The sequence below is a fragment of the Eurosta solidaginis genome, chromosome 5, assembly GCF_040869045.1.
Source record: "Eurosta solidaginis isolate ZX-2024a chromosome 5, ASM4086904v1, whole genome shotgun sequence".
Lineage (NCBI taxonomy): Eukaryota > Metazoa > Arthropoda > Insecta > Diptera > Tephritidae > Eurosta > Eurosta solidaginis.
In genome coordinates, this window is record NC_090323.1 from 134315548 (window position 1) to 134329640 (window position 14093).

At 43.7% G+C, this 14093-nt stretch overlaps 1 protein-coding gene across 1 annotated transcript in view; it reads right to left on the reverse strand.

The window, feature by feature from the left end:
- The window catches only part of Unr (cold shock domain-containing Unr), a 181298-nt gene that overhangs the window by 47185 nt on the left and 120020 nt on the right, over nucleotides 1–14093 (reverse strand). The window contains exons 6-10 of the mRNA XM_067786706.1: nucleotides 7989–8196; nucleotides 4928–5137; nucleotides 4638–4871; nucleotides 4421–4574; nucleotides 4181–4350 (exon numbers count right to left, since the gene is read on the reverse strand). Coding sequence (XP_067642807.1) covers nucleotides 4181–4350; nucleotides 4421–4574; nucleotides 4638–4871; nucleotides 4928–5137; nucleotides 7989–8196 — 976 coding nt within the window. The remainder of the gene's footprint in view (nucleotides 1–4180; nucleotides 4351–4420; nucleotides 4575–4637; nucleotides 4872–4927; nucleotides 5138–7988; nucleotides 8197–14093) is intronic.

Consider the following 14093-nt stretch of genomic DNA (forward strand, 5'->3'; position numbering starts at 1 on the left):
CCCCTGGGCGGTGTTGGCTCATCAATCAGATGTTTGGTTAGCATTTCATTTCTCTCTCTGATGGGGAGTATTCTCGCCTCATTATGTAGATGGTAGTCTGAGAACATAAGAAGACAACCCGTGGTGGTTCTCAGAGCAGTCTTTTGACAGGCCTGTAGCTTCCTCCAGTGAATAGTCTTTAGGCTTGGCGGCCATATCGGGGACGCGTAGCATGCAATCGGCTGGCTAATTGCTTTGTAAGTGGTAATGAGCGTTTCTTTATCTTTTCCACAAGTACTGCCAGCAAGAGATTTGAGGATTTTATTACAACTCTGGATTTTCTGCATGCTCACCAAAATATAGGTCTTGATCCAACGTCACACCCAAGATTTTGGGGTGTAAGAAAGTCGGTAGCGTAGTGTCAAGGCGCATATGCGCTGACTCTTTGCTTGATGACAGCAGGTAGTTTTCGTTTTGTCCTCATTCATCATCAAACCCATCTTTACAGCTTCTTTTTCCAGTTTGAAGTAAGCAGAACTAACGGCGCGGGTGTTTATGCCGATGATATGTTGTTGTTGTTGTTGTAGCAGTGCTTCGCCCGACCGATCACAAATTGTCATCAATATCCTCTAACGGGAGTCCAAGGAAACTTTGCTGTTTCAACAGGGGTGGACCATAATGAAAGGGGTGTTAGAGGCGTTGGTACCACATTACAATTAAAGAGATGGTTGAGGTCATGTGGGGACACATTGCAAGCGGGGCATACATTTTGTAAGTCGGGGTTGATTCTGGATAGGTAAGAGTTTAACCTGTTACAGTATCCAGAACGAAGTTGTGCTAGAGTGACTCGCGTTTCCCTAGGGAGTGAGCGTTCCTCTTCCGCAAGTTTAGGGTATTGCTTTTTGAGTACTGGATTCACCGGGCAATTCCTGACATAGAGGTCCGATGCCTGTTTATGGAGTTCACCAAGGACCCGCTTGTGTTTTTTCGCTTCATACGGCTGGGTTCTCAGGTGCCGTATTTCCTCAAAATGCTTACGGAAATGACTCCTTAAGCCCCTAGGCGGTGCTGGCTCATCAATCAGGTGACTGTTGGGATGCCCAGGTTTCTGGGTATTCAACAGGAACTGTTTTGTTAGCATTTCATTTCTTTCCATTATTGGGAGTATTCTCGCCTCATTATGTAGAGGTGTTCTGGGGACATAAGGAGACAACCCGTGAGGGCAGTATTTTGGCAAGCCTGTAGCTTCTTCCAGTGGGTAATCTTTAGGCTTGGCGACCATATCGGGGACGCGTATCATGCAATCGCCTGGCCAATTGCTTTGTAAGTGGTAATGAGCGTTTCTTTATCTTTTCCCCAAGTACTGCCGGCAAGAGATTTGGATTTTATTACGGCTCTGGATTTTCGGTACAATTGCGGCTGCATGCTCACCGAAATGTAAATCCTGATCGAACGTCACACCCAATATTTTGGGGTGTAAGACAGTCGGTAGCGTAGTGCCATTGACGTGGATGTTCAAAATGGTCGACATTTGGGGCGTCCATGTTCTAAATAAGGTTGCCGATGATTTAGTCGGTGATAATGCCAGGTTTCGCGTGGTGAAGAAACTGGAGAGATCAGGGAGGTAGCCGTTTATTTTGTCACAAAGCTCATCGATCTGTAGGTCTGGGCCTGTGGCCATTATTATGCAGTCATCGGCGTAGGAAACGATAGTAACTCCTTCTGGTGGCGAAGGTAGCTTGGATATGTAGAAGTTAAACAAATGTGGGGATAGAACACCACCCTGTGGTACCCCTTGTTTAATTCTTCTTGGTTTTGATGTTGCGTTTCTAAATTGCACCGATGCCTGCCGGCCACCCAGATAATTTGCGGTCCACATTTTAAGACATGGGGGGAGGGTTGACCCTTCAGGTCTTGCAGTAACGTGCCATGGTTGACCGTATCAAAAGCTTTTGACAGATCTAACGCAACGAGTACTGTTCTGTGGTGGGGGTTTTAATTTATCTGGGTGTTAATGGAATTTAGCGCGGTGGTTGTGCTGTGAAGTTTTCTAAAGCCATGCCGATGATAGGCTAGTTGCAAATTTGCTTTGAAGTAGGGGAGAAAAATGGCTTCAAGCGTCTTGGCTACTGGCGATAGGAGAGATATCGGGCGATATGATTCTCCTATGTTATCTGGTTTCCCAGGCTTTAGTAGCTGGACCACCTTGGCTATTTTCCATTTTTCGGTGATGAAAAAGGTGGACAGAGACAGGTTGAAGAGACGTCGTCACTCTAGGAGTAAGTAACGGGTGACTACGCCTGGGTTGTGAAAGGCTAGGACGCAAATGCTGTTGTGGACCTGGGACTGGACGTTCCTGCGTAAGCATTGCGGTACCCGGTGTATTTGGGTTCGCGGCCTGGCAACATGGCGCAATGCAGCCCGTCGGGGGGTTTCCGTCTCGGAGACCAGAACATCCAAGGTAGGGGCTGCATTGGGCGGATGTATTATATATATTCTGTGCTGCCAAACGGTGCAAAAGGTGGTAGAGACTAAAAGTCTGTTTCCCTGACCTACACGATTGCTGCCGGAAAAGAGGGGGGAGGAAGACGGGGCGGGGGCTGATGCTCGGCATTGCTACCCACTATACAATGGAGATTGTAGTGATGAGGGGAGCGGCCGTGGAACTTGGGGGTGGGGAGGAAGGGATGGCCTGAAGGTTTAATGTGGCCATATAAATCGTTCCCGAGATGGTCGGGCTAGCACCTTAATGGTGCCGTGTTATCGGAGCGTACCGGATCTGTATCCGGCAAAGGACCATCACATCGATAACACTCCCCAAAGCCTTCGGGGAGAAACCTTATCGCTACAACAACAACAACAACAACAAGCGGCCGTATGAGCTGGTGGCGCCGTAGGGCGCGAGTACTTGTTGTGGCTTGCTGAGCAGCAGAGCCGCTGGAAGGTAGTGGGGCTGCGCTAAGGCGCAGATTACGGGACGCGTGAACAGCAAGGAGCCACAAAGATTTATAAAAGTTACTAGGACGTCTGGTTTTGGGATCCAGCCCAGAACAACCTGTCCGATGTAACCATCCCTTACACGTGACACACTGACAAGAGTGTGACCGTACTAAAAAGATTCTTTTCCGGCAAACGTAGCAAAACTATTTCTCAGGACCGGGGTAAGGAGACGGACCCGGATTGGGTTCGATACCTTCCCGGAGCAGGAGAGTATGGCGCAGTCCCGCTGCGGGGAGCTGCTGGGAGGATGACAATTTGTGGGAGGGACAGCAAATTAAATGGGGTTACACTGAAATGACAGTCCTTGGTCGGGAAAAATCCCGAGTCGCTCCGGTACATAGAACCGACTGCCTTGGGAAGCGTTTCATGTAGCTTAGCGTACAGCAATGTAGGACGCTTGGAAAAAAGGAAGAATAAGACGTTTGTTCACTTTTTTTCTATGTTCGTGTTACTAATTAAGATATGCTATTTTAGTTAGTAAAAGGGGTTGAAGTGTAAACTTCCAAAGTGAAAAAAAAAAAATATTTAAACCAAAAAAAGCTTGGTTAGACATAGGTGAAGCCATTAAAAGGCTAAAATGTATTGGAAACTAGAAATCGCTTTTTTCACTAATCTGGTTTAAATTTGGCCTTAAAAGACACGGAGATCAACTTTTCCTACTAATTTTTGTTTATTTCGGTGACGATAATAGCTGAAATAATTTAATTTTTATTTTTCAATAATTTCTTGCTTTTTGTGGCAACGCTTGAAAGTAGCCTCGTGTACAGATCTTGAGGAGTAGAGGAATCGTAGCTACACCTATGTGACTCTACGCCTCATGTACATCCAGCCTTACTCAACTGATGACTTTTTTGTAGCTGAGCAGTTTAAAATCTCGACGCTCACAAACCCTTGCCTTTTACAACCAAGTCGTAATCCATTGGACAATCAAAATTTGTTACTTTACTTTTTCTTAATGTTCTTTTCAAAGATGCGGCAGATCAAATTATTATATGTTTACAAATGAGACTATTATCGCAAAGGTTGTGTACCCCACAACTATATCTGGTTCTGATGAAAATGCAAAAATATATTAGTGCTTTCAACACAAAAGCGCTAATTCTTCTAAATGTATGGTACCAAAAATATCACACTTTCGTAATAGAGTAGAAGAGAAATAGCTGTCAGGGGTTACGCCCTTATGGAATTATCACATACTCACCAAGTAGATATCGAATCGTACACGATCTCCAATTCTTGGTGATTTCTCGCAGTCTTTCAGGAAATACATTATAGTCTTTTTAACATCTCCATGATCATAAGTGATCACACCACCTTCAACCCGATCTTGTGATTTAACTGGGCTTTTAGGTGCCTCACGCGTAACAGATCCTTCAAAAAATGAAGAATACCAATTAGGTTACGTCGTTTTTAAATTTTTTATATGTATTTATAGAAATACCTTCAATGTTGCTTGCCATTAGCATTTCAAACTGTACGGTATTGGGTGGTAAATGCTTAATCCGTATCGCATGTAATCGGGAGGTATTGTAGGGAACACCAGGTTCTTGTACAACAGTAAATTCGACTTCATCATTTACAGCAATTTCACGAGTCTGCAATTAAATTCCATACTTTATTTGCCATAGACTTTGAAAATTACTCTGGTTTTTACTTACCGTATCCAGCACTTCAGTAAAGTGAAAAAACAAACGTAAATTTCGTTCAACGCAACGTAAAAAGCCAAAGCCTTCCTTAAGCGAAGCTACTACACCTTGTTCACGCTTCTCACCAGAAACCTTGAAGGTCTCATCAAGTAAAGAAATCGAAGTAGCACGCTGCAATTGATCGCGCCTGTCAGTAGCGAGAAGGAACTGAACCCAGTCTCCATGACGCAAAGTAAAATCGCCCTTCTATTAAAAAGAAATTGATAAAATACCAATTATGAACTATATTGTTGCCCATTTACCTGATCTTTGTCACCAAACGGAACTTCAACTTCAGAATAATCTGGGGCACGATAACGTATGCGTCCAGGCAAAGGATCATTGGTTTGACGAGCTGGATTATTCCGATCAAGTGGTTTCAAAACTTGTCCCTTATAAATTGTGGTATCCACATCCTCAAAAATTACTGATCCAGGTGGAAGCCGTGTTATATTGCAAGCGAACTCTCGACCCTATAAGTAAAAAGTAATAAAATTAAACATGGTGCATGTAATGCATATTGAAAGCCTGAACAGTTCAATATTCAGACGCAGAAAACGGAAAACGAGTATGATTTCTAAATATATTGTGGTGTTTCTCTTGTATGGTTAGGACCTAGTCCATTTCAAGACTTTACATTTCCTAGTAAACAAAACTAGATCCGTATTTTCCGCGTTGTTGCATAACATGACTTTAGATGCTCAGGCATGTACATCCTGAAGTTCCTGATCTATCAGAAATCTTATTATTGAAGACGTCATCTGGAAACATTGTGAGTTTGACTGGTCCTGTTTCTACCGCCTAAGCAGTTAGTTGATGACCAGCAGAATAGAGGTGATAATACCCCCATCAGGGAGAGAAATGAGATGCTAACCAAACAGTTCCTGTTGAATACCCAGAAACCTGGAAATCCCAACAAACATCTGATTGATAAGCCAACACCGCCCAGGGGCTTAAGGAGTCATCTCCGTAAGCATTATGAGGAAGTAAGGCACCTGAGAACTCAGCCGTATGGAGCCAAAAAACACAAGCAGGTCCTCAGCGAACTCTACAAACACGCGTCGGACCATTATGCCAGGAATTGCCCGGTGAATCCAGTAATCAAAGAACAGTACCCAAAACTTGCGGAAGAGGAACGCATACTCCCCAGGGAAACGTGAGTCACTCTAGCTCAACTTCGATCTGGATACTGTAACAGGTTAAACTCTTACCTGTCTAGAATCAACGCCGACATACAAAATGTATGCCCCGCTTGCAATGCGTCCCCACATGACACCAACCATCTCTTTAATTGTAATGTGAAACCAACGCCTCTAACACCCCTCTTATTATGGTCCACTCCTGTTGAAACTGCAAGTTTCCTTGGACTCCCGTTAGAGGATATTGATGACAATTTGTGATCGGTCGCACCTATTGGATGAGGCGAAGCACTGCTACAACAACAACAACAACAAGATGATAATACCCAGCGCCGTGCCATTGTTTACTGAATAAGTGGCCTCACAAAGACCCCATTGCGAAGATTACCTTCTCCAGCCGAAATAATTTCTTAAGACATTATTGGCTGCTGAGAATATAACCCTATCTCGGCTGCTCTTCAAACAACGCCATAACTCTGTGGAAAACGCACTTTCTCAGAATTTGATTCAAAAACATCTGGGATAGGGCGTTCTGAGATAAATATTTGTATTAACAAAACAAATTCTTATACAGACGTTGCCGGAATATATTCAGAGATAGGACCTTTTAGCTACTGTAGTCTTCAACTTAGCAGTCAATTTATGATACTACACTGGAACTAAATTTAAACAAAATAATTTCCTAAATCAATCATTGTCGCCTAAATTGGCGTTTTGCGCTTAGTACGAAGTTGAACATCGTGAAAAATACTCCACAAATCCAGCCTGAAGTATTTTGTCGTGGCCTCAACCACTTCTGAGTTACAAAAGAACGAGCAGTCGCTAAAATTTTGCGCCGTGTTAGGTAAATGATAAATTTAGCGAAATTGCTCAGATAGGGCAAATTGTGTCCTATGTGAATATCCTTACAACGATATATCACTCATTGAAATCAAGGATCACAGAAAAAACTAATTTCGGGGTTCTTGATTGATTCTGCCTGAGATTCGATCATGGTCTGAGAATATGAATCAAAGATCTAAAGTTTTGGCAATAAGGCATTATCCGCCGGAAATGTCAAATGGGTATATCGTATGAAGGAAAGCAGCCATGTTGAAATGTTGACAAACGAATATGAACAAACATACAAGGGAAACATCAAACCGAACACGAGGATATAAAATAGCACAAGTTAATCACCTGACAGCTATTACGTCAGCGGTACTAATTTTTTCTCAAAAACAAATAAAAATGGCTACCATCCAATGGGCTATATCTTGTACATCATTGTATTATGGTTTGAGAAGGATGGCGTTTCTGGGAGCCTCCAGTGATATCTTGATATATCGTGCACAGAACACAATTAGTTTATAATCGAAAGTTGTCGGGGTATCTACACATTTTACACAACGTCACATTGCATTGTTAAAAAAAACCTCAAAAAGAAATACAGTGTATGTGAATAAAGGGCTGCATTTTTTGATCCAACAGATTGCACAATAATCAAGTGATTCAGTTTTGGCGAGACGGAATAAAAGCGAAGTTCCTTCAACGCCTTTAGAACAGTTTTAAAATGGCAATACAAAGCGATTGGTCTATAATGGAATGAGAAACTATCGAAGGCACATATGGGGAATGCTTTATAATACAATAGGATTTTAAGGGAAATCACGTTATGATGTTCAGAGTTTACCATTTAATTTCTATGAATTCCTCAGTATACGCTTATTACTCGTGAATAACGAGAAAAACGAGCAAAGAGCTCGTTCTTTTAAAACAACTCAGAACGTTTGTTTTGACCGCTACAGGCGTCAGAAAATAGATGTGTATTTATTAAAGTCACTCGCGCAGGCAGATATTTGAGCAATACAAATTATCCTTAGGGTTCTTCAAAGGGAGCATCTCTGCCAATTCCTGTCAGCAAAAGACAGATTATGGGATCAATCATAGCTAAGCAGAACGGCAATAATAATGGAATCCGGACCAAATATTGCACTCAAATCAAGTGCTTCGGATAAATTTCTATTCTCAGATTAGTGGAATCACATAACTGGACTCGGCACAACATTTTTATTTCCACTACCAATAAATATCTAGTGGTCACGATAAATTAGGTCGTAGTGGAAAGTGGTGGTGGATTATAAATTTGGACCGTTTCCAATTATTATATGATACACTATTATGTAAAATTAAAATATGTACTTACATTACGAGTTTGTATAGTAAATTCAACATCATCCCCCGGACGAAGCTCAACATTGCCTTCAGCTTCGGAGAAGTGAAAAAATATTTCTTTTACAACGTCAGCGCGTTCAATAAATCCAAATGATTCTTTCATAGAGCATACAACACCACGATATTTAACCGGTTGAGCAGGATTCTCCAACCGAATATGACATGCACCAAGGTTACCTCTGTTAAATATACAAATGTTAATAAATATTACAAATGTTTAAATTGTACATCTAGCAAAACAGCTTGGCTTGAAAAAAAAAAATATTATTATTATTATTATTGGTTAGGTACTGGTATGAATATCAGAACTAACTAAAAGAGCTTTGGCTACTCAGGCCATCAGCTCATTTTGAAAAATATAAATAAAAATACTTGGAGCGATTTACCTCCGAGATTTAGGTCGAGCTTCTCTTTACTACAAAACGGCAGCTGCAAGGAAAATAAATTTTCACTAACCTTTATGGCAGAAATATACTGGGAGTGTCGAGAAGCGACCCCGCCGGTAAAAACTCTTGATTCTTATGAAAACAAACTTGTTCTAGATTTTTAAAATTTCTTTGCCCGGGACTTGAAACCAGGAGCACGCTACCACAACTCCATGGCGGTTGTGGTTGTTGTAGCGATAAGGACACTCTCCGAAGGCCTTGGGGAGTGTTATCGATGTTTATGGTCCTTTGCCGGATGCAGATCCGGTACGTTCCTGTAACACGCACCATAAAAGTACTAGCCCGAACATCTCGGGAACGATTTGGTATAACCACATAAAACCTTCTAGCCCATACCGGCCTCGCACCCCCTAGATCAATCAGGAATTCGGGGTCGCCAGAGCCTCGGCTGTTAATGAAACAGGATTCGCCACGGGTAGGTGAGATTTACAATTGGGCTGGAGAAGCTATATAGGTATAGGTGCGACCAATCACAATTTGTGATCAATGTCCTCTAACGGAAGTCCAAGGAAACTTGCTGTTTCAACAGGGGTGAACCATAATGAGAGGGGTGTTAGAGGCGTTGGTTCCACATTACAATTGAAGAGATGGTTGGTGTCATGTGGGGACACATTGCAAGCTGGACATACACTTTGTATGGCGTGGTTGATTCTGGATAGGTAAGAGTTTAGCCTGTTACAGTATCCAGATCGAAGTTGAGCTGGAGTGACGCGCGTTTCCCTAGGGAGAGTGCGTTTCTCCTCGGCTAGTTCTGGGTATTTTTCTTTGAGTACCGGATTCGCCGGGCAATTCCTGGCATAGAGGTCCGACGCCTGTTTGTGGATATCACTTTTTTGCTTCATACTGCTGTGTTCTCAGGTGCCGTATTTCCTCATAATGCTTACGGAGATGACCGCTTAGGCCTGGGCGGTGTACCCTCATCAACCAGATGTCTGTTGGGATGCCCAGGTTTCTGGGTATTCAACAGAAACTGTTTGGTTAGCATTTCATTTCTCTCCCTAATGGGGAGTACCCTCGCCTCATTGTGTAGATGCTGTTCTGGGGACATAAGAAGACAGCCCGTAGCGGTTCTGAGGGCAGTATTTTGGCAGGCCTGTATTCTCTTCCAGTGAGTAACCTTTAGGCTTGTCGACCATATCAGGAACGCGTAACATGCAATCGGCAGGCCAATTGCTTTGTAAGTGGTGATGAGCGTTTCTTAATCTTTACCCCAAGTGCTGCCGGCAAGATATTTGAGGATTTTAATACGACTCTGGATTTTCGGCACAATTGCGGCTGCATGCTCACCAAAATGTAGATCCTGATCGAACGTCACACCCAAGAATTTAGGGTGTTAGACAGTGGTGGACATTTGGCGCGTCCATGTTGTAAACAAGGTCGCCGATGATTTGCTCGGTGGCAATGTCAAGTTTCGCGAGGCGAAGAAACTGGAGAGATCATGGAGATAGCTGTTTATTTTGTTACAAAGCTCATCGATCTGTGGGCCTGGGCCTGTGGCCATTATTGTGCAGTCATCGGCGTAGGAAACGATAGTAACTCCTTCTGGTGGCGAAGGTAGCTTTGATAGGTAGAAGTTAAACAAAAGCGTGGATAGGACACCACCCTGTGGCACCCATTGTTTAATTCTTCTTGGTTTGGATGTTACGTTCCTGAATTGCACCGATACTTGCCGTCCAGACAGATAATTTGCGGGACACATTTTAAGACTTGGGGGAAGGGGAGACCCTTCCAGGTCTTGGAGTAACGTGCCATGGTTGACCGTATCAAAAGCTTTTGACTGATCCTAACGCAATGAGTACTACCCTATGGTGGGGGTTTTGATTTAATCCACAATTTATCTGGGTGCTAATGGCATTTAGCGCGGTGGTTGTGCTGTGTAATTTTCTGAAGCCATGCCGATGATAGGCTAGTTGCAAATTTGCATTAAAATAGGGAAGCAGAATGGCTTCAAATGTCTTGGCTACTGGCGATAGGAGAGATATCGGACGATAAGAATCTATGTTAGCTGGTTTCCCAGGCTTTAATAGTTGAACCACCTTGACCATTTTCCATTTTTCGGGGATGACGAAGGTGTATAGGATAGCTAGATAATTAAAACCCTCTTTGCCTAGGTTTTTAAGCATGGGCCGGCTGGGCCCACTGCTTTACATAGTTTAGCATGAACGACGCGGTGATGGTAATTGGGGACGCGCTGTATGTATGCTTGTGTGCGCGTCTGTTGGCCCGCCGTCTAACATTGTCGACCGTGGAATGCATTACGCATCTGACAGCAATTTATCGCCAAAGACGATGGAGATTTTGTCATTGTGCTTAGACGGATTCGATAGGCACTTTACGGTGGACCAAAGCTTACCAACACCGGCAGAGGTTACAATTCTTTAAATCCTCCTCCCATTTTGCCCGCTTGTGTTCAACCACAAGCAATCTGATGCTTTGGTTTATATCCCTTATTTGGTGGTCGTGTTGTGTTATAAGGTCACGTTCTCTCGCTAAATTTGCGGCCTCCGTCGGAAAATGTGACCAACTCATGAAAGAGCCGAGAAGGGCGACATCAGCCCAATTCTAAACAAAAATTCCTTGCGAGTTTTTTCATTTATCCTTGTTCTCTTATTCTGAACAATGTTCGAAAAAAGGAAAGGGAGATCCTCTGCCATTTTTTAGGAGTTTTTTCACTTGTTGAATTAAAGGGAATGCATCCAAATAGTTTAAGTAAATTTTTCTTTTACGAAAAAACACTCATTTGTACTGGCCCTGGCTAAACACCATTTTCAGTTAAAATGGCGAGGAACAGCATGAAACAAATTTAGACTATGATGACATATTTTTAGTTTTATAAGTTTTATAAGTTTACCCTGTACATTACAAGCGCGATTACTTGACTCCACATATGACAATAACATTAACGAAAAAAAAAAAAAATTTTTTAAAAAATAAGCTTTTATTATTGGTTAATAAAATTAACTAAAAAGTAAAAAGTAAATTGACTATACAGAAATATAACACTTTATAAGTTCATTGTAACCTTGTACCGATAATTAGGCTTTTTCGTCTGCGACAAAAAAATTCCATATTGTACATAATTATATATTTTTAACATTAAAACTTTCCTAACAAGGACGCTTATGACTGCGTATAACAAAGCTTGCCATCTAAGAAGATTCAGAGGAAAAGCAAAGCCGCCATGGTGGAGCAATGAGCTGAGTCTTCTAAGAAGACAGGTAAAATAAATGTTTAAGCTCGCAAAGACCGCGGACAGCGAAGCGTGTCGGGAGGAGTACAGGGATCTACTGAGGATCTACAAGCGTGAAATTTCCAGGGCGGAGAGAATCTCATGGAAAAGTTTCTGTACGGACATAGAGTGCTCCAGCCAAACAGCACGTTTGAGAAAAGTCCTAGCAAGGGGAAATATAGTCCAGGGACTAATAAAGAAAAGGAACGGGGAATGGTCAAGTAATTGTGAGGAATCCCTTGAGGTGAATCATGTACCGCACTTTTGGAGAACTGCTCGTGTATCTTTCCTACCAAAGGCGGGGAAGATCGGTCACGTGTATCCCAAAGATTATAGAACCATTTCTGCTCAAAACCTTTGAGAGGCTGTTGGATGTGTACATAAAGTCCAACGTGGATGAAAAGCTGCTCTCCACAACACAGCATGCGTACACCAAAGGCAAGTCGGTAGACACCGCATTGCATAGGGTGGTAATAAGCATAGAGAAAGTCCTGGAATATAAGGAATATGCTCTAGGAGTCTTCTTAGACATTGCCGGGGCTTTCAAAAATGTTTCTAAATGGACGATTATGGATGGTCTTAATTACATTAAAGTACATCCAGCCTTAACCAGATGGATCGGCTGCATGTTAAATTGCAGGAAGATTACAACACAATGGGGATTGTACGAGGCCACGAAATCAGTGGACAGGGGAACGCCGCAGGGAGGGGTGCTATCACCTCTGCTGTGGACGCTGGTCATCAACCAACTGCTCAGGCGATTTGATGAGGAACCCGTAAAACTTACGCGGATGACGTTGCAATTCTCATAAGTGGAAAGTGCCCTCCAACGATTAGCTCTTTGATGGATCGGGCGCTTCGGGATATTCATACCTGGGCATCAAATGTCGGGTTGAAAGTCAACGCGGATAAGACGGATATGGTCTTGTTTACAAAGAGGTACAAGGTCCCAAATTTGATCAGACCTAAGTTAGGAGGGGTGACCCTACAGGAGATACCTTGCAAAAAGTATGTAGGAATCATCCTAGACAGTAAGCTGTCATGGAAGCTCAACGTGGATGAGAGGGTGAAGAAGGCTTCAACGGCACTTTTTGCATGTAAAAGAATGCTGGGGTGTGCGTGGGGATTATCGCCCTCTCTTTCTCAATGGGTTTTTACAGCGATTGTAAGCCCTATTCTATACTATGGAGTTCTTGTTTGGTGGAAAGCCACACAAAAAACAACATACCTCAAAAAATTAGAGGGGGTATGCAGACTATCGATGCTTTGCATTACGGGAGCCCTGAAAACAAACCCGACAGCTGCACTGTATACCATTCTGCACATTCCACCTGTAGACCTGGTAACAAAGAACATAGCGTTAACAACTGCAACCAGGCTCGGTGCCTCGGGGCAGCTTGAGCGCCGACCATACGGCCATAGTAGTATAGCGCCATAAATCCCCAGACGAACAGACTGCCTGATTTCCTATTTGCGCTTCGAGGGCGATCTTAAGGCCACAATAGAAGTGGACGGTTGGCTCAAATGGCGGACAAGGCGATACATGTGTACACAGATGGTTCCAAAGTAGTGGAAGGAGTAGGGTATGCGGTATACTGTGCTGATCCGGAAATAAACAGATCCTACAGGCTGCCGGCGCTTCCCAAGGCCGTCGGTTCTATGTACCGGAGCGACTCGGGATTTTTCCCGACCAAGGACTGCCATTTCAGTGTAACCCCATTTAATTTGTTGCGTCTCTCCCACAAATTGTCATCCTCCCAGCAACTCCTTGCAGCGGGACTGCTCCATATTCTCTTGCTCCGGGAAGGTATCGAACCCAATCCGGGTCCGTCTCCTGACCCCGGTCCTGAGAAATTGTTTTGCTGCATCTGCCGGAAAAGAATCTTTTTAGGACGGTCATACTCTTGTCAGTGTGTCTCGTGTAACGGATGGTTGCACCGGACAGGTTGTTCTGGGCTAGACCCCAAAACCAGACGTCCACGTAACTTCTATAAATCTTTTGTGGCTCCTTGCTGTTCACGTCCTAGGACGTCCCGTAGTCTGCGCCTCAGCGCCCCCCCCCCCCCTCGCTACCTTCCAGCAGCCCCGCTGCTCTGCAAGCCACAACAAGTACCCGCTGTTGCTCGCGCCCCACTGCGCCACCAACTCACACGGCTGCTCCCACTCATACCTTCAATCTCCGTAGTAGAGTCGGGAGCAATGCCGAGCATCAGCCCCTGCCCCCGACTTTTAGTCCCTACCTCCCTTTGCACCGTTTGCCAGCACAGAATATATACGTTTGCGACATCCGCCCAATGCAACTCCTGCCATGGACGGTGCCACTTTCCTAGATGTTCTGGTCTCCGCGACGGCAACCCCGACGGGTTTCATTGCGCCATGTTGACAGGCCGCATACCCAAAT